The sequence below is a fragment of the Euleptes europaea genome, chromosome 8, assembly GCF_029931775.1.
Source record: "Euleptes europaea isolate rEulEur1 chromosome 8, rEulEur1.hap1, whole genome shotgun sequence".
Lineage (NCBI taxonomy): Eukaryota > Metazoa > Chordata > Lepidosauria > Squamata > Sphaerodactylidae > Euleptes > Euleptes europaea.
This window is the reverse complement of record NC_079319.1, coordinates 46,427,278-46,448,295: the sequence shown is the minus strand read 5'-3', so window position 1 is coordinate 46,448,295 and position 21,018 is coordinate 46,427,278. Positions and strand designations below refer to the sequence as shown.

The 21,018-nt window shown below is 43.4% G+C and overlaps 1 protein-coding gene across 1 annotated transcript in view; it reads left to right on the top strand.

Moving 5' to 3' along the window:
• Positions 1-627: 627 nt before the first annotated feature.
• The window catches only part of SPIDR (scaffold protein involved in DNA repair), a 193,533-nt gene continuing 173,142 nt past the window's right edge, over positions 628-21,018 (top strand). The window contains exons 1-5 of the mRNA XM_056854920.1: positions 628-636; positions 2,789-2,944; positions 4,341-4,386; positions 6,630-6,788; positions 9,302-9,471. Of these exons, the coding sequence (XP_056710898.1) occupies positions 628-636; positions 2,789-2,944; positions 4,341-4,386; positions 6,630-6,788; positions 9,302-9,471 (540 nt within the window). The remainder of the gene's footprint in view (positions 637-2,788; positions 2,945-4,340; positions 4,387-6,629; positions 6,789-9,301; positions 9,472-21,018) is intronic.

The window sequence follows — 21,018 nt, the reverse complement described above, 5'->3', positions numbered from 1 at the left end:
TTTCTTTGGAATAGCTATAATATAAATATTTAGGGGCGAGGGCAGGAAGAAATGGACAGTGTTCAAAATTGTCCAAGCATTGCCTGCAGTGGTTGGCATGATAGCTTTTAGCCCTATTTTCTGATATAAGGAAATAAAAGAAAAAAATAGTATTGTGCAGACTTCACCTGAATTAATAAAAGTTCTGTTTATATAGTGATTGCCACTCATTGGTTCTTGCATACTTTATGTAACGATCAAATGCATTTGCTACATAAATACAGTTACAACGAGCATCTATCATATAAAAGGTAAAGGTAGTCCCCTGTGCAAGCACCGGGTCATTCCTGACGCATGGGGTGACGTCACATCCCGACTTTTACTAGGCAGACTTTGTTTATGGGGTGGTTTGCCACTGCCTTCCCCAGTCATCTACCCTTTACCCCCAGCAAGCTGGGTACTCATTTTACCGACCTTGGAAGGACGGAAGGATGAGCCAACCTTGAGCCGGCTACCTGAAGGCAACTTTCGTCGGGATCGAACTCAGGTCATGAGCAGAGCTTGGACTTATATCTATAGTATAACAAAAGTGAAACTATATAAATTGTATAAATCTATTCCAACATATTTTAAAGAGAGCAAGATACCATGCTGGAGGTAAGTTACATTAAAATAATAGCCCATCATGGATTTCTTTAAAACACCTGGAGAAAAAACCATCTTGATATGCTTGTAAAGATGGGGGTGGGGGGCTCCTTGTCCCTACTGGGTCTGTCTGGCAAAGGCTTTATCCCTTACAGTGCACTCGTAAACAGTTAACACTTTTCTAAGTCCATCGAAGTCAAAGGGCTTGGAAGGGCAAAACTTGGAGAGCAATCCTAAGCAGGTCTACTTCGAATTCTATTCAGGTCTATTCAGTTGAGGCTTTCTCCAAGGGTAGTATTATTAGGACTTCTAGTATTTGTACATGGTGTATTTTGCCTTCTTTTGTCGTCATGATTTAAACTTTGCTAACTTTGAGGAGCCCCATGGTGCAGAGTGGTAAGCTGCAGTCAAAAGCTCTGCTCACGACCTGAGTTCGATCCCGACAGAAGTCGGTTTCGGGTAGCCAGCTCAAGGTTGACTCATCCCTCCATCCTTCCGAAGTCGGTAAAATTAGTACCCAGCTTGCTGGGGGCAAAGTGTAGATGACTGGGGAAGGCAATGGCAAGCCACCCTATAAACATAGTCTGCCTAGTAAACGTTGGGATGTGACATCCCCTCATGGGTCAGGAATGACATGGTGCTTGCATAGGGGACTACCTTTACCTTTTTAACATTATTTAAACATTATTTAAACATTTAAATTGTCTGGCAAATTTGCCGAATTCAGGACTCCTGAAGAACCCACCTCACTGGTCAGAACTTCTGATAGAAGTGCTTTCATACAGAAGGAACTATATTACACACAGGGCATTTCTCTTTTTCTCCATTTTTGCCACAATACTTCTGTGTAGCTTTGGTTGGAAGGATAGAGTTTGCAGGCTTTACTTTTAGCTGGCATGGCACTGCAGTCCAAAGCTTTGCTCGTGACCTGAGTTCAATCCCGACGGAAGTTGGTTTCAGGTAGACGGCTCAAGGTTGACTCAGCCTTCCATCCTTCCGAAGTTGGTAAAATGAGTACCTAGCTTGCTGGGGGTAAAGAGAAGATGACTGGGGAAGGCACTGGCAAACCACCCCGTAAACAAAGTCTGCCTAGGAAACGTCAGGATGTGATGTCACCCCATGCGTCAGGAACGACCCGGTGCTTGCACAGGGGACCTTTACCTTTTTAAAAACTGCAACCATGTCACTCTTAACCATGCTTAGATTTCAGTCAGTGAATGTGACTGGTTAACTTGCAGATCAACTGGAAATGTCGAATGATGGTGATTTATAAGTTTTTGTTTTTTGTTTATCATTTCCAATGCAGAATGACTTTATGAACTTTCTTATTCTATAATGTTACTCCCAAATATAAAGTTTTAAGCATCACAATAAAATCAGGAAATGGGTTGCAAATCTAGGAGTTTTAAAACCAATGCTCTGATCTGCATTATTTCTATTTTTATGAGCCTTTATGATTTTTGTCTCATTCAGTACATTCTTTCCTTCTTTGCTCCTATGACCCATAGGTCCTGAGCACTTATTTCTTAGAGGAAAATATGATGGAGGGATATTTGGCCACGGCCAATGTTATATTTGGATCTCTATCCATCAGCAAAAAAGGGAACTATTTTGTCTCTTGTTATGGGGGCAGGAATTCTTGTCAATATGGGGGTAATCCATTTATCTTGGTGTTGTTTAAAGAGGGGGCATTTAATCATCTTGTGAGATAATGTGTCAATTTTCTTTGTATTGCATGGGCAAAGTCCGTCAGAATATGGCAGATTTCTGTATCTTCCGTTTAATACTGCTGAGGGTGCAGCATTTAAACGGGCGAGCATAAAGGCTTTTTGGAAGGAAGGGAGTGTCAGGTTGTAAAAGTATGATGGAGTTAGCAAAGGGGGAGGAATGCCAAAGAATTGAGTTGAACATACTCCCCGGGCACGCATTGGGGAGCTATAGTGGTCTAATTCTTTATATGCATCTCTTAATAGTTAGTATAGATTTCCTTTCCCCCCCATATTTAGTAGGGTATCCTTAGACAAACCAAAAAGTTGTAATTTTTTGTCGATTTCTTGCATCCAACAGGTGCTGAAGTGATCTCGTTTCACCCAGTACATTGTTAAACTGATAAATGCCTGTGATTGAAATAAATTATTGATTTTTGTTTTGTTTTGTTTTGCAGCGTAAGTGGGTGCACTATGCAGATCTTGCCTCTTTTCCAGATGACAAGTCTGTAGCAGAAGGAAAGCCAAGTGCTGGGACAGTAGTGGATGGTGCTGCAGTTTCGAGTGCTTGGCTTCGTTGTGGTGATGGATTTCAAATGGATACCTTGCTGGAGGTAAGATGGTGTTGTATGGTTCTAGTCTCTCCTCAAGAGAGAGAGAAACCTAGACCTCCTTTATTTTGGGCCTGTTATTTCCCACTACTCAGGCTTTTCTCCTCCAGCCTGCAGGTTCGTTCTGGGCAGGGAAGATCCACACAGGGACGAGCCTCACACCTTTGCTTAAGAAATATAAACCAGTTTATTGGTTTCTGAGAGAGCAAAAAAAGAAAATAAGCTCTCACACCATTAAAGGCAATTTAAAAGGAAAATAACAAACTCAAAGCAACTAGCAATCTACTCTACTTACAACGTAGAGCTGGTCTTATTCCTTCTTTCTATCAGTCACTGTAAAACAAACAGAATCCCGAACCAAGACCCCTCCCCCTGGAGCAACCTCCCTTTTTCAGTTAACTGCCGACCTTGGTTTCCTGCTTCCTCATTAGTTTCACCTGTTCTCAAAACTATCCCAGCTGTAATTCCTGGGGGTTGAAACTCTCAAAGCCGGGTTGCTCAATGGCTTCTTCCTTACAGGTGTTTTTTATGGGGTAGTTTGGAAGCATAGGCTAGTTATGAAGAATGTATTGATGGACATTTTATTAGAGTTCTGTGTCTAATAAGGATTTTGTTGGTTACGTAATGGTCTGCCAATATGGCACCCATGGGCTCTCTATGGTGCCCGCCAGCACCTTCCCTGGTGCCTGCTAAGCTTTTGAGAAAGTTGGTGGTGTGATTTGAAGGCAAAGCTTGTTATTGGCTGCCCTCTTTCAAGTGAAAGCTTTTCTCTCTTTTTTTTTGCTGCAATAGCCGCTGCAGCCAGTGGAAGATCAGGACTGGTAAGCACCTGGGCTTTAGTATGTGGTTCCATTTCTTCTTCGCTTTCTTGCCCCCCCAGCCCCCTTCCGTTTTAGTCAACCTTTCTGCCTCCCCCAGGCTTTCCTTTATTTCTTTTATTCCCCTTCTGCAGTTCTTTTGCAAAGCAAAAAGAAAGGTATCGGGCATGGCTCTGCCTCCTGCAGCAGCCGTTTTGAAGTGGAGCTCACCAGCTTCCGTCGACATTCTAAAAGTGCCCAAAGACTTATGAAGGTTGGGGACCCCTGCTTTACCCAGTTCACTGATTTTAACTGAGGGAATGTAGTACACCTCCCTGGTGGTGTTTCCTATGGATAAGAGTTAAATCAGCACCAACATTAGCCGTGGCTTCCTGTTAGCCAGAATTTGAAGATAATTAGCAAACCTAGTTAATATTAACCATTGGTATTGCCTGTGCAAATGTTATTTCTTAACCGCAGTTAAGTCTGGGAATAGCGTGGAGAACAGAGTGAGTAATCCTATGGCATAGTGGTATTATTTTCATGGTGGTTCACCAACATTACTCTCTGTCAGTAATACGCTTTCCTTTGTGCCTTGTTAGCTGTCATATGATATTGTAACAGGCCTCCTTACCCGCTGCCCTAATGGTATCCAAACACTGGCCCAGATGTCCATCAGGCAGAGTTCTAGAAATGTCTTGAATGTTGCCAGAGCAGTAGCAGAATCCCAATTCAGCCAAGAATGTACAGAATAACATAAAATGTAGCATGATTATAGATGCTTTGATCAGTGTTTCTGCATGGTTTGCCAATGACGGAGATCAACTGCTAGAAGTCCTTAAGTGTGAATTGAAAAATATTGTCAGCCCTTTTGGTTTTAGTATGCATAATCAGTAGAATGTTCCACGTAAAATGAACTCTGAAATGATATGTGTGAATATTCACGAATGCTTTCCATTGAAGAACAATATTATTGGTTATCTATTAATTTTGTAATCATTTGCATTTTAAGCAGACCTCAAGATCTTCTGAAAAAACATCTAGAGTTCAAAAGAGCTTTACATCCCTGCTCCATTCAACTGGTGAAGGTATAATAGCTGTTTTATCTTTTACTGTTAACAGCATAAGAGTGTGTGTGCTTAACTTGCATAGCTTTTTCCTACTTGTCACAATTCCTGTGTTAATCTAGGGACGATGTGCATGACAGCCCTTTTCGTTTCCTTCCCGGCCAGGCATTGTATGCAGCTGCCCCAGTATGCCTGTGGTAAAGGGAAGCATTTAAATCCCTGGACTTGTTGTCAAGACTGAGCTTTACCTGGCTCTGTAGTAGAAGGCGACTTTTATCTTGTGATGTAAAATATACTGTGTATATATTTTTGTTGCACTGAAACACATAACGTTTGTATTTTTTTGGCATTTTTGTGTGGAAAATAGAAGAAGAAGAGTTGGTTTTTATATGCCGACTTTCTCTACCACTTAAGGAAGAATCAAACTGGTTTACAATCACCTTCCCTTCCCTTCCCCACAACAGACACCCTGTGAGGTAGGTGGGACTGAGAGAGCTCTAAGAGAGCTGTGACTAGCCCAAGGTCACCCAGCTGGCTTCATGTGGAGGAGTGGGGAATTTATTTATTGTTTCAATTTAATACCCCGCTCTCCCCGGCCGAGACAGGGCTCAGATTAGCATCTACCACTCATGTGGAGAAGTGGAGAATCAAACCCGGTTCTCCAGATGAGAGTCCACCACTCCAAACCACTGCTCTTAACCACTACACCACGCTGGCTCTCCTGAATGTCACATTGAGGCTATTGTTGTCAAGCCTTTTCTCTGACGTAACTTTTACATAAACTTTTACAAAAAGAAAAAAAGAAATGCGTTCTGTATGGGAACGGGGTGAAAATTTGATCATGAAGAGATTGTGCTGGCACATTCAGACGTATACTTAATAAGTCTTTTGGATTGCAGAACCTTTGTGAAGAGAGTTACTCATTGCAAGTCTACATGCAAGGAGTGCTGCAAGTACTGAGTTGTTGTTTTTTACAATAGATGGCTGCTTGCAGTGCTTTTGAAGAAGCATTGTGATAGGAGCTATAAAACAGATGCTGCTGGCACAATTGTATTTTTGCATTTTTAACCCCTATATTTTTTTACCCTGTATTTTTTACATTGTATTTTTCTGTGAATGTATAGAAACATGTAGGAAAAATTGAAGGCAACAGGAAAAGAGGGAGACCCACCATGAGATGGATTGACTCAGTAAAGGAGTCCTCAGTAATGGCCCTCAGTTTGCAAGGCCTGAGGAAGCCTGTTAACTATAGGAAATTTTTTTTTTTTTTTGCTGTCACGTCGCAGCTGACTTATGGCGACCCTGTAGGGTTTTTAAGGCCAGAGGCATTCAGAGGTCGTTTGCTATTGCCTGCCTCCGCATCACGACCCTGGCATTCCTTGGAGGTCTCCCATCCAAATACTAGCCAGGACCTTTTGGAGGTCATTAATTCATCAGTTGGCCATAAGTCAGAATATTTCTTAAAAGAATATTTCTTAAAAAAAAGTATTTGGCACAGTATCATGGGTTGTTGGTGCCAGTGGTAATTTTTTGCTTCTCTGCCATTCTAAATGGATTCTGCCATTGGTGTTCAGGACTGCAACCTCTAAGAATTTGTTCCAAGTTAGTTCATTTTTATATTGGTTGCCAACATTGTTTATAATATGATTTCACAATTTAGGTACTAAATGGTTGAACTTTAAGTTGCTGCTTAAATAGCTGCAGCATCTTAGTATTTTATGTAACTATTGTGACATGTACATTTTAATATTACTCAGGAGCAAGTTGAATTTGGAACACTCTGATACTAAATTGTGCTAAGGATCTGCATATTCTTTTCCATAGGAATCTCTAAAAGCAAGAGCTCAAGTGAATTCACAGATATATTATGGAGCTCCAGTGGTAGTGACTTGTCAGATGATGAAAATAAGACTTTGACTTCAAGATTGCCTTGCCTGAAAGTGGCAAAATATGATTTTGTTTCCAAGGATGAATGTAGTGATGGTAAGGTTCTTTGTGTGTGTTCATGTTGTTTTGTTTTATTTACTTAAAATATTCATAGCCCGCCTCTCTATAATGCCCAAAGTGGCTTATCAAACGTAAACGTACACCACTAAAACCGTAATGAAACACAAGTTAATAATACATCAAGTCAAAACTTGCAACATTGTCACAACCAGCTGCCAGTGCCATTCATTAGTTATTTCTGCTAAAGGTACGTCAAAATAATTTTGCTTTGTACCTTTTATGGAAGGAAGAGTATGATCTTTCTGTACCATATCTGGCAGACGGTTCCAGTGTTTGGGCACTTGATGACCATAGTTAGTGCATCGGATTATATGGGGAAAGGTGGTCTATTAGATATGGAGGTCCCGGGCCATGAAGTGCTCTGAGGGTGACCATTAGCACCTTGAATTGACCCTGGAAACAAATGGGTAACCAGTGAAGCTGTTGAAGCACAGTTGTTAAATGATCATATTGTCATAAACTTGTCACTAATCTTGCGGCAGCATTCTATACCAGCGGAAGTTTCTGAATAGTTTCCAGGGGTAGCCCCATGTATAATGCATTACAGTAATCTAGCTTTGAAGTTACAGTGGCGTGGATCAGTGTGGCAGGGTCAACACATGGTCAGGATAGGGGGCTGGTTGGATGTATAGATACTAGAAAGCACTCCTAGCCACTTCCCTGACTTGCTTTTCTAAAAGCAACATTGGGCCCAATGTTACTTCCAGGCTAGTCAGAGAAGCGGGCCTCAGTGATCTCAATGATCTCTCGGTGCACCCCGAAACTTACCTTATGGCAGTGAACCCAAAGCCTATACACTTGCTACCTTTAGAACACATGGCAACTGAGAAGGAGGATCATAGTTTAAAACAAACCTAGATACCAAAATCATAGGAGGTTTTGTGGATCCCCTCAGCGAAGAAGAAGAGGCCTGTCACACAGCTTTTCAAAAGAATAGAAAAGTGCGGAGCCCTTATTTCCTGTGTAGTAAAATCAAAACCTGGTTTTGGAAGTCAAGCAAAACATCCGATAGCCATCGTTCCTTGGCAGACTATTCAGTGTTTATTAGTAAATGTTATGTGTTACTTAGTCTGGAGAGATAGTGTAACTTTCTACAAAGTCCCTTTCTCAGTTAAATAGAAGTGATGCTTATTTTTCAGATTATTGCTTAATTTGAAATCTGTGTGTAGGACTGACCCTTCTGCCTGCCACTTCTGTTAGCATTTAACAAAACCAAAAGGTGTTGGTTAAACAGTACCTTGTGTCTTGTGTTGTGCTCCATAGCACTTTTGCTTGTATGTAATTTTTCTCTCTACTGTGTTTCTCAGTAATATTGTATTCTAGTTTTTGTTCTAAATTCCTCAAAACATATTTCTGTTCTTATCCATTGGTACATTTTGAATAACCCTTAATATGTAATCCAGGCTGTTGAAAATTAATAGTGCACAAGTCTATAATTTATAACTTATTAGCGGCGGCTAAACTCTCTCGGCTGTGACTCGATGGCACTTTGCACACACACAGACACCAACTCTTTAATAGCCAAAGATTGGATTCTTGTCTAATTCCAGTTAAAGCATGGCTCCAAAAAGTTTGATATCTTCTTAAACTCTCCCGTTTAACAGAATTGGTACAATTAAGGGATGGTAGGGACAGAGCCAGCGTGGTGTAGTGGTTAAGATACAGACTAGGATCTGGAAACCCCAGGTTTGAATCCCCAGTCTGCCATGGAAACTTGCTGGGTAACCTTGGGCTAGTTATACACTCTCATCCTCGACCTTGGCAAGTATTTGGGTGAGGGACCTCCAAGGAATACCAGAGGCATGATGTGGCGGCAGGCAATGGCAAACCACCTCTGAACGTCTCTTGTCTTGAAAACCCTACAGGGCTGCCATAACTCAGCTGTGACTTGATGGCAAAAAAAGAGGGGGAGGACAGAAAAAAGGGATTTTTATAAAACCTTAATTTCTAGTGTCAAACTAGCGGCATGGCAAATTTTTCAGTTGTTCTTCTCTGATGTAGTTATTGTAACACTAACGTTGAAATTGTGTTGTATGATTTATTTAAAATAAAATCAATTTAAGTTTTCATGTATCTGAGAAATGAATCTTGTGACTTATGAGCAGGTAATTTTTATATAGTGCTTCAGATAACAGCACAATAATGTGCAGTGCTGCCCCCTTTTAAAGAAACTGGCTCTGTTCCTGCATGTTTAGTAGCCCAACGCACGCACACGTGCATATGTATGTCCTGGTGAAGTGTCTGCAGGCAAGAAGTTTACTAAGATAATTTATAGATATACTGTGAAAAAGAAGTGAGAAAGATGGCATTCCTAGCTGTGTATAGATTCTGTGAAGCACCATCTTTCCTGATGTGTAAGTGCTAGTTTCCATTTATTCTTACAAGAAACATTTGAGACAAACAGTTAAATATGGTATGAAGAGTTAAATATTTTATGGGGATATTTTTAAAGGCTGCTTTAATGTTTTCAGGTTTTTTTCTGTCTAAAGGTGAACCACAGTTCATTGATTGGGAGAAAGACAGCGATTATGAGGCTGATGGATCAAAAACAAATGACACTACTTTGGATATATCGGACGCCGATTCTTGTATAGACGCCTATTCTTGTACAAACAACTGTTTTATATTTGATGAAGAGGAAATAGAGAAGCCTGCTAAAGTAAGAAATTTCAGTTTAACGAGACATATAATATTGTTCAGGTAATTAAGTGTTGCACTGATTAGTTATCATTTCTTTCACAGCCTTTTATTACAAAATCTAAAGATGTATTTTTCTGCCGTGCAGTAGTGGTAGTATAAGGCTAGAACGAGTATTTGGTGTGACGTGACATGTGCTCTAATATTAGAGAATTTCTGTTCCTTGCTGTGCAGGAGAAGAAAGGGACCAGAAATTTCTTGTAAAGATCTCTAGGTAGTATATTTTTAGCATTCTAAAATATTTGTAAAGTTTTAAGATTATTTTTTGAAGTGTGTGTCATGTCTATGAAACTAGTTTTGATTGCCACTCTTAAATATTAAGAGTATGGTACCACAATAACTCTATTTGAGCCCATGCTTACTCAAATTCCCCAGTGTTTTCAAAGTTATCAGAATAATTCATGGTTTAGTTAAACTGGTTAAAAATAAGATTACTTCAGAAGCACAGTGACAGAATTCTACATCCAGCAGCCTTTAAAAATGCTAATATCCCCATAAAACACTAAACTCGTACCATACTTAACCTCTGCATTTAAAAATGGATACGTACACTTTAGGTGAACAGTCTTTAGATGCTTGAAACTCACAGTATGGGTAGTTTAGTACCCATATTTTGGCTTGTATATGTTTCAACCTCAAGTCAGGTGTTCTCAGAACATCCAGTAGGGGGCAATACGAGCCTGCTTGTTTTGCATTTGTTAGGGAATGACTTGAAAACCCAAGGCAAAGATGGGTTCAGAGCTGCGGTTCCCAAACTGTGCTCCACGGAGCACTTGGTGCTCCACGAAACATCTAGTGCTCCGTGAAGAGATTGGAAAGAAAAATACTACTGTCATACGGTTTAGTATATAGGTGCTAAATGAAAATTAGTGCTCCGTGACAAATTTATCTCCTGAAAAGTGGTCCATGACTCAAAAAGTTTGGGAACCGCTGGTTTAGAGAATGGGTCTCTTCTGCAGCTTGATGCATTGTTTGCTCTACCATTGCATTTAAATAGTAACAGCTTAAGCTGACCAAAAGATATGATGAGTTTTGCATGATATTTGCCACAAAGAGTTCTATCCCACCTTTCCTCTTTCAAGCCCAATGTAGATTAGAAAAACCTGTCCAAGGCATTAACACCAATTATATAATTAAAACCTCTGAAATAGAATCCCAGTCACAATTCAAAATCCACAATAAACCTCAAACAACAATTCTATCTTCCCTGTTCTCCCCCCCCCCCACAAAGAATCTTCCAAACGCCATACTCCTTACATTTCTTTCAGAAAGTTGTCAGAATTTGGGGCTTTCCTCACGCTTGTAGGAAAGGCCATTCCACATAATGGAAGTGACAGCAGAAAAAAAACCCACAATGTGGAATGCAACCTTAGTAAAGATCCTAGAGAATCAGAATAACAGCTGATCTGAGGAGCACAGTTGGTCCACATATTCATAGAAATGTTGTCCTTCAAATATGAGAGTCCCAGGCCATTTAAGGCTTTTTAAGGTTAAAACATTGTATTGAACCTAGAAATTGGAAATTAAGACCTTTTAAGACAGTCAGTCATGTGGAATTCTCTCAGTCAGCAGATGGGCAGCAACATTTGGACCAGTTGAAATTTCTGAATTGTGTTCAGGGGCAGTCCTTTTTTTTAGTTTTATTAATAAAAATGGACAGTCAACAGTAAGTCTATACATCAACTAAAAACAAATAGTCACATAATCACATAAAGTAAGACTTTACAACCATGCATCCACAGCCCCTTCTCGCTTAACTGAAACTATAACTTATTATAAAATGGACATTTCCATTCCTTTAATGCTTCTTGTCCATAATAGGTCTCCACCATTAATATTATTTTTTTGGTAAGCGGTTAGCTTCACTAAGATATACACCTCTTTTATTTTTGACAACCAATCATGTATCTTAGGGGAGGTTTTCTGGTTCCACTGCCTAGCAAAGACCATTCTAGCAGCAGTTAACATATCCGTTGGTCTCTCAGAATTAAGGGAAGATAGTTCAACAATAAGATTTCTGGCTTAAATGGAATTTGTTTCCTCAACCCAATTGACATAATTTTTACAACCTATTTCCAAAAGATTGATGCCCGTATGCAACCCCACCACAGTCCTATGTAAAGTGCATTGCAGTATTCCAACCGTGAAACTGTAGTAGCATGGATCATGATGGCCAGAACAACTGAGTCCAAAAGACAGGCTACCTTATGAATGGCATGTAAATAAAAGAAGGTGCTCTTTGCAACAACACCAGCCTGTTTTTCTGACAATTAAGCTGGGTTCAGGAGTACCTCCAAACCCTTACCTTGATTTGTAATGGATAACACAACCCCATCCAGGGTCAGGATGTGCAGGGACACTTTGTTTTTTTCTGGATTAAGTTTCAGCTTGTTCTTGTATCACTTGACCACAACATCTAGGCACTGGATCAGGATGGAGACATGATTGATAGGTTTGTCATTAATACAGAGTATCTGGTATAGGAGGAGACTGCAACGTGTGATCTTTTTGTATTTTAGAGACAATATTTAAACAACAGAAAAACTTACGTGACATTTCTTAAATGTCAATGCTGTAAATGGGCAATAGATTTCAGTGCAATTAGTCATCTGTGATACAAGATGGCATGAAAACTGTTTGGTCTGTTTCGTTTCTTTTTAGTAGCTTTTATACTGCACCCACATATCAGAGTTTATAATCCTGAATTCTGAACTCTTAAAATGCAATAATATACATCTGTTTCCATAAATTTCTTCATTAACTGTATGCCCTATATTAATGGATTATGTAAAAAGCATCTATAACATATATTTTCCCCATGGACAATGTTACAGATACTATGCAACTTTTGTTGAATGTATTTTGACTCATAAAATAATTAGATAAGGTACCAAAAATTTGGGAGATTCATTGTGTGTCTAGCAAAATACAAATGTGAAAAATAACTTCTTGTTACCTTAGAGCAAAATGTTTATAACAGAAATGTTTCTGTGTATAGATCAGTGTTTTTGGTTTTTATACTGACTTGTTTTACTGACTAGTGCGCATTACAAGAGGCAGGGAGTGAGAGTACAATTTTATCTGAGCATAAGATCAGCTCTTCGAAGCACTACAAATTTTGTAGAACACCTTTTGATCGTTTTTTAAAAATATCTAAAATTAAATAATGCTACCTAACATTATTTTGATGTGGACAAGCTGCTACTGTTAGGACAGAATATGGAGAAACAGAATGGTTTCCAGTTGGCAAAGGTGTTAGACAAGGATGTATTTTATCTCTTAACTGTTTAATCTATATGCAGAACGTATAAGGATAGGTGGATTTGATTTAGATGAAGGTGGAGTGAAAATTGCCTGAGCAAGGCTGTTAACGATAGGATGTTTTGGAGGCCATTAATTCATAGGGTCAACATAAATTGGAAGTGACTTGATGGCACTTAACACACACACCTCTAACATTATAGACAAAGAATATAGTATAACTCTGGCTGCCAGCATGCAACCCTATAGCTAACTCCTTTAAATTGCTTTAAGGCTGTCATCTTTATCATTTTCCTTGCATCTCAGTACTTTCAATAACCAAGAACTGGGTAAGATTTATCTTTGCATAATATTGGATTACAATTAATTTTGGCAAGATGTCTATTTACTTTTGAAATTAATACCCCTAGGTATCTGAACCATTTTTATTGGACTTCATATTTGCAGAAAATAATCCTGCCCAGGTTTAGATACGTTTTTATTAAATTTTACTTTGTACCCAGCTACACCACTGCATACAATTTGTTTTGTTAACTCTGTACTTGGTCTTTCTAGGTCTGACATTTAAGCTGCTACATCATCAGTAAACAGATTCAGCTTATAGCCCCAATTTGTATACCTTTAATATGATCATATTGTTGTATATATCAATTAGAGGTTATAAAGATAATACAAAATGCAAGGCTGACAGCAGTGAGTCTTGTCTTGTCCCTTTAGACCAGGGGTGGGGAACCTCCGGCCCGTGGGCCGACATCATTGGTGGCAGCCCAGGGACTCTCCCGCAGAAGCCGCCGCCATTGCCACCACTGGGGCGGGCGCAGATGGCCGGGTGAGTGGGGAACAGAAGCCAAGCGCCCACACTCGGCATGGCCGGCGGCTCCTCCGGCGCCCTCAGGGCCTGTGGGAGCAGAGGGGCGTGGCTGGCGGGTGGGCGTGAAGGAGGCTGTGCCCCACCCCGCTCGCCTCTCACAAGCCTGAAGCTGTGCCCCACCGCCACATCCCCTCCTCGCAAGTGGGTAGGAAGAAGCCCCCCCTCGGGTCAGGCCAGCCGGTGGGAGATCCCCCCCTGGGCAGGGGGCTTAAGGGCCTAGGAAAGCCAGGCAGAAAGGGCGCTGGGCTGGGCTCCCGCCCTCCTTCCCTCCGCGCCAGGCAGGCCTCCTCTGAAAGGGGTGGGTGGAGGTGGCGGCAAGGCCCAGCTGGGCGGGGGATCCTCCTCCTGCTGCTTGCTCCAGGCACGTGGGAGGCGGCGGGGCCCAGCCCGGCCCACAGGTGAAGGGCGCGGCGGTCAAGCTGGTGGCTGGCGAGCCACGGGGCAGGAAGTCGGGCAGGCGGAGGCTCTGGGGTGCCTCCCTCACCTCCCTCACCTCCCTCCCTCGCCGGCGGTGGGCCCAGCTGGGGCAGCTGTCAGCGGGGCAGGACGCCAAGCCTCCCCGGGAAGGGTCTCCCAGCGCCCCGTGCGCTGCGGGCTGTTCTACGTGCGCCCCCACTTCTCTGCTGAGCGGAGAGGAGGCGGGGGGCTGTGTGTGTGTGTGTGTATGGAAAAAGCGGGAAGGCTTTTCTGTCTCTGGCCATTCATGCACTGGAGGTTTTACCTTGGATTTGCCGCTCTGTAGATGCACATTTTCCCCATCCAAATTCTCAAAACTCATCAATAAGTCCCCATGCAGAGTTTTGAGAATCCGGATGGGGAAAATGTGCATCTGGAGAGCGGCAAATCCAAGGCAAAACCTCCCGTGCATGAATGGCCAGAGACAGAAAAGTCTTCCCGCTTTTTCCAAACACACATGGCCCCCCGCCTCCTCCCCCCTCAGCAGAGAAGTGGGGGGGTGCGCACGTGCAGAACAGCGCACGGGGCACCGGGAGACCCTTCCCTTCCTGTGGAGGCTCGGCGTCCTGCCCTGCTGACAGCTGCCCCCTCCCAGCCTCTTTCTGTCTCCCTCTGTCCTTTTCTTTCCCTATTTTTCTTTCTTTTTCTCCCTTGCTCCATTTCTCTCTCTCACTCTCTCTCACTCTCTCTCACTCTCTCTCTCACCCTCCCTCCCTTCTTTCCCTCCCTCCGGTGGCTTCTCCAGCACCCTTGGGTGGAGGGGCGTGCAGACCTATTCCACCTTTGAACTGCCCACAAGCCACCCTCCAAACACCTTTCCATTTGTCTTGATATGTAGAGAGAAAACAGTAAGGAACTAGGGTTGCCAATCTCCAGGTACTACCTGGAGATCTGCTATTACAAGTGATCTCCAGCCAATAGAGATCAGTTCCCCTGGATATAATGGCCACTTTGGCAATTGGACTCTATGGCACTGAAGTCCCTCCCCAAACCCCTTCCTCCTCAGGCGCCACCCAAAAAACCTCCCACTCATGGTGAAGAGGAACTTGGCAACCCTAGCCTGCCCCCGCCCCCCGCGGGGAGATCAATGTTCTGATGTTATAAATATGCAAATGGCCCTTGGCAGGAAAAAGGTTCCCCACCCCTGCTTTGGACGTAACAAAATAATAAGTGAGAGAACCATTTCTTATAAGCCTAACTTGAGAAGCTTTCATCCATTTGTTCTAACACTTTTAACCAGAAACGTAGTATAGTAAATGCTTAGTAAATGCTTTTTCTGCATATAACAGTGAAGTTTCAGTTGATTATTTTGTTTCCTTTACATATTCAGTAATGTGATACACTTGACAAATATTTAATGTTAAGTGATAGTTTGGTATAAACAAGATGGATCAAAAAGTGCATACTTAGAGATATTAGCTAGGATCCAGTTGAAATTTAGCATGGGTGGTAGGCTTTCTGGAACACAACTTGCTCCCCCCTTGCTGTAGCCAGAAATGCCCACTGAAATGCTGTTTGTGGGGGACAGGGGAGTTGAAGAGCTGCCATGGGAGAAAGAAATCGGCTTGTGCTCATGATACTGTTTGACAGTATCCAACCCAATACTCTAAACTTGTCAAGTTCATTGGTAATATTTTATAGTCATGGCTTAGTAAGCTGAATAGTTGGTCGATAAGAGTTGGTTGAAATTCTGTTCTTGCCTGGTTTAGCTGTTTATAGTTTGAGTTAATGGAATATAGAAATTATAAGAAAAATACGGATATAATTCCTCTCTCGTGTGACCCCGTTGCTGTGAGATTTTTTTAAAAATCATCTTTGAGGAAAAGTGATGTTTGAAATGCACTGGGGAGTTTCTGTAGAAACGAGTAATATACAGGTTCTACTAGGAGAATCTGTTTTGATTAATTTCTTCTAACTGGCATAATTTTCTTTGGTCGTGTTCAGCTTCTATGTATCTGTCGCATGTTATAGCATCTCTGCATTTATGAATTAAATACAAATGTTTTTGCAGTGTGAAATGGGTTGTGTGCTTAGTTCAGCTGCCTCCTCTAGTCTTAGACTTTACATGTTTTGATGTATTTGTAATTAGGGCTATAGTTAATCAAAAGGAAAGGAATGAGGCCGTATAAATCTAGAGGAAAATCAAGAAATGTGAAATGGATGAGGTTTGACAAACTGTAAAATGAATAAAGGATGTTGCTTTCTCATTTGTTTTGGAACAGGCAAAAACGCTTTGTCAGTAGTTCTTTTTCTGTATAGGAGAAAAGAATATTTTGGGAAATTGTCTCTTCCTTCTAGTTAGCAAGCTGACATCATTTTATAGTTTTCCTTGCAGACATTCCTCATATCAAGCTGAGGTAGAATGCATTTCCTTATACTGTTCCCATACCATAGCAGTCAGTGCCATCCAAAATACAACCTGACTTCCAGTGATCTTCATAATAGTGTGTTCTTTTGTGGAAATTTCCAGGGCAGTGGCTTGCGTGGATCGTTAAACGTTGAGAGTTGACTCACATTGCATGGGAGATGGCCATTATAATTATTGACTCCTTGCATGTTTTGCGTTCTTAAGTGCATGATACATGCTTTGGTCTTACGAATAGTTTTAAGGGAAGACAAAGCTGTTAGAAGCATTTACAATGTGTGTGTGTGTGGGGGGGAAAGTAGCTGCGCTAGGTGATGGGTTTTTAAAATGCTTTTTGAAATTACAAAATCAAAAAGCATATTTTGTTCTTTCCAGTAGAAATAAAACCCTATTGTACAAAAATAAGACAGTATCATACAGATAAATAGAGATAGTACCTGAAACTAGAAGATTGTGCCTGAAACTATAAGTGAAACAGTTTATTTGAACACAAATATGTACAGGGCTTCCTGCCCTGAAAAACCTCCAGACAAAGACAACATTCAACAATAGCCATACAGATTAGCTTTGGATTACACACATTAACAGATCACTTCAGGATACAATGGTTCCATATTAACATACCATACCCTCATTAGCACATTATCTTGATACTTACAGGACAATACTTTTGCAGGACAATACTCAGCTCAAACCCAACCCCTTTCTGACTATATATTACTCTTCCTACACCCTTGACACTGAGAGACACTGTCCTTCAGTGTTACTACTCTGAAGATGCCTGCCACAGTTGCTGGCGAAACGTCAGGAAAGAAAATTCCAAGACCACGGTTACACAGCCCGGATAACCTACAAGAACCAACAAATATGTACAGTTTTCAGTTTAAGTTGAAACTGTTTTTTATTTAAAGTTGGGAGAAAGAGGAAGACAGTGTGTAGAATTATTTTTCCTGGTTTCCAAATATTCTGCATCAAGTTTTGGAAGTTATTTATTGCTGTAAAATCTTTCAGCTGATAAAGTGCAGCAAATGTGGACTAATGTTTTTGTGTACGTAAAACTGTAATACTGTTATCAGGTTAATCCAGAAATACCTTGTATTTGAATGCCAGTTTATTTTATCAGAAATATTGTATAGTTTAAAATAAGGGATCTTGAAATGCAACATGATTCTTGTACCAAAATTGTTAGTATACAATATAATTGCTGATATCTTACCTATCAGTTTTTGCATATTAATAAGGACTAATTTTAAAATGAAAATGTGGTTCAAAATCCCTCTAACATTTTTAGTGAAAAACCCAAACCTTTGTTGTTGTTTTTTAAATCTTATGTTGTAATAGCAAAGTCGGCAAATCTTTGGATACTTAAATTTGGTGACTTGGGCAGTGAATGGGCAAGACAGATCTTTCTACAAACCTGAAAAGGGCTCCACATGTGCAGAAAAAAAGTGAAATAAAAAAATAGATTGGGGTTGCAACCCTTGAAGGAGAGAAGGAAGCAGGAGAAGGGGAGATGCCACCTGGAAGTCCTTGTTGGTTACTACTAGACATAGAACAGATAGAATGCAGAACGTTTCACTTGCACTATCTGATTATTATGGCCTAGTCCAGGGGTCTCAAAACTGCGGCTCCAGAGCCGCATGCGGCTCTTTGGCCCGTTGAGTGCGGCTCTCCGAACTTGGTTCAGAGCCCCTGCTCTTGCGCCCGCTCGCCCCGGCAGCCGGGCTGCGGAGCCGGCGTGCCTGAGAGAGAGAGAGAGCGGGCGAGCGGGCATGCTGTCTTCCCCCCCCCCACCACCATGGAGAATGGCCGGGTCCCCCTTTCCCTTGCCCTCAATGGTTGGGAGGCTAAAGCCTCCCCTCCCCTCTAGCAGCGCGATTGCTGGGCGGGCGGCTCGGCGGTTCCTCCCCCTCGCCTATCAGCTGTTGGGCAGGGCGGGCTTCCTTTGGTAGACCTGGCCTCCGGCTGAGTCCCATTGGGAGGCCATGTCTACCCACTGGCTTTCTTGGCAGTAGACCTGGACTCCGAGGAGGGGAAAAAGTCCCCCTTCAGAGGCCAGGTCTACCAATTGGCTTCTTTGGGCCTCCGGAGGCCAGGTCTAGTGCCAAGAAAGCCAATGGGTAGACCTGGCCTCCCAATGGGACTCAGCCGGAGGCCAGGTCTACCAATAGGCTTTTATGGCGGTAGGCCAGGCCTCCAGACGAGGACTCCGGACGGGGAGGGGGAAATGGCAGGGACTTACAATTTAATTTTTATCAATAAATAAGATCACTATTAAGTATGATATCAAGTTTTATTCAGTGTACCTATAGTTTAATTAAGACTTAAAACTTTAATTAAAATTTATTAAGTTAATAAACAGTGTACCTACCTATATAGTTTAAGTTTAAGAAATTTGGCTTTCAAAAGAAATCTCAGTCGTTGTACTGTTGATATTTGGCTTTTTTGACTAATGAGTTTGCCGACCCCTGGCCTAGTCCAGTGGTCGGCAAACTGCGGCTTGCGAGCCGCAAGCGGCTCTTTGGCCCCTTGAGTGCAGCTCTCCGCATCCCCACACCCAGCCAGGCAGAGGTGCCGCTCTCCCGCCGGGCTCCAGTGCTCCCCAGGCGGGAGGAGCCAGCAGGCAAGCAGGATGCGGTTCCCCCTCCCCCAGCCTCCCCTCCTCTCTCTCTCTCTCCGGCGGGGTGGAATCAGAGGCGGCGGGGAGAGGTGGCGGCCGGTTGCTTAGGCTGCTGCTGCAAGGGGGGGGGGAGAGGCAGGCTCCGCCTTGCGCTGGGCCAGAGCGGGCTTCCTTTCCATGCTCCCTTCGGCCGGCTCGCCTCGCTGGAGATAAATCCCCCGGAGGTGGCAAAGCGAAGGGGGCGGAGGCAGCCCGCGTGGGCAGGCAGGCAGGCACGCACGCATTCTGCGGGCAGGCGAGTGAGCCTTGGCAGTGGCCTCCGCGGCGACTTTGCCCTTTTCAATCGGTCTCTAAAGCCGATTACGGCTGATCCCCCCCCCACGTGATAGTTCTCCTTCTGGCGCCTGCTGGTGTGGGGAGAGAGGGGGGGCAGAATCCCGGGACGGCTGTGCTGGGCGGTGGCCTGCCCAAAAGCGCGCCACGTAGAACTTTTCCCGGTGCGCCGCCCTTTGCCTGGCACCCGAGGGAGGGCTGAGGAGCTCGGGGCCCAAGCGGCGGAGCGACCCTCGTGGAAAGGAACGCCCCATGCGCATCTGCCGCTGCCTTGCCCAGCCGGCCCAGGAAGGAGGGGAGGGCGGCGGAAGCGCCCAGAGGGGTGGGGGCAGCGTCACCCGGGGCAGAGGAGAGGTCTCTTCAGCAGCGTGCCACAGCTGCCAGCGACTGCCTCGCCCTCGCTGCGCTCACGAGGTGCTGCAGCTGCAGCCGCCGCTCGACGACGGCCGTCCGCTGAAGGAAGGCGACAGCAGGGCGTCGGTGACCCAGGGGCGGGGTGGGGGGGCCGCGGCAGTGGGGCGCGGGGGGGGGGAATCCCTCCCGGAGTGCAATTGGGGGGGTCCCCGAATCTCTCCTCTCATTGGACCTTTCAAGCCGACCACCTGCCAATGCCCAGCGCTGGGGGGGAGAGGAGCCCCCTTCCTGGGGGAGGCAGGGGCGGCGGGGGGGGGCCTCCGAGGGTTGGGCAGCCAGCCTCGGTTGCCGTTTTATTGGGGGGGGGGGCTTGGGAACCGGGAGGGGGGGAAGTCTGCACTTGTACCATTTGGGAGGGGCTGTGGGTCAGTGGTGGAGCATCTGTTTGGCATGCAGAAGGTCCCAGGTTCAATCGCCAGCATCTCCAGTTAGGTGGCTCTCAAAAGAAATCTCAATCGTTGTAGTGTTGATATTTGGCTCTGTTGACTAATGAGTTTGCCGACCACTGGCCTAGTCCATATAGCGATGGCGAATGAGCAGTATTGATTGTATATAGTGCCATGGTTCTTAAATCATGCTACAGAAAATATCATGCCTGCAATTCTCTAATCATATTAAATACCCTCACAACCTTGTGGTGCTTTCTAAAAACCTCCAAAAGCGGGGGCCACCAATTACTTCATCAGGTACCCTGTTCTGCCAGGACGGAGTCACTTTGGAAAAGTGGAGAGGGGGCTGCAGCAGGAAGTATCCTTTCTGTGAGTTTTAAGTGGACAAAGCTCGTTGCTAATTCAAGTTGTCCCAATGCAAATTACACGATAGCGTGGTCCTTAGCCTTTATGTGCAGATTTAATGTTTTCATCTTTCATTCGCCATGCAAAAAGAAGGTGAACTTGGCTAAAGCAAGTAATTTTGCCTGCAAACTTTTTTTTTTTTTTTTAAATAACAAGCTGTTTCTGTTAGAGGAGTCAAAGTGGCTGGATTATACGGATTTAACAGATACCTGTAAATGAGGTCAGCAAGCATTTTTTACTCAACGTCACACTGTCTGGTGACTCTCTGGGAGTTTTGCCTTCTATTGAACCATGGCTGGTAGTCCTGAGTCATCTGGATTTGTGGGTGTTAGACTTATTCCTTGTCCTACAGGCATCTTTGTCATGATGCACCTCATTGGTATCTAGCAGTTTAT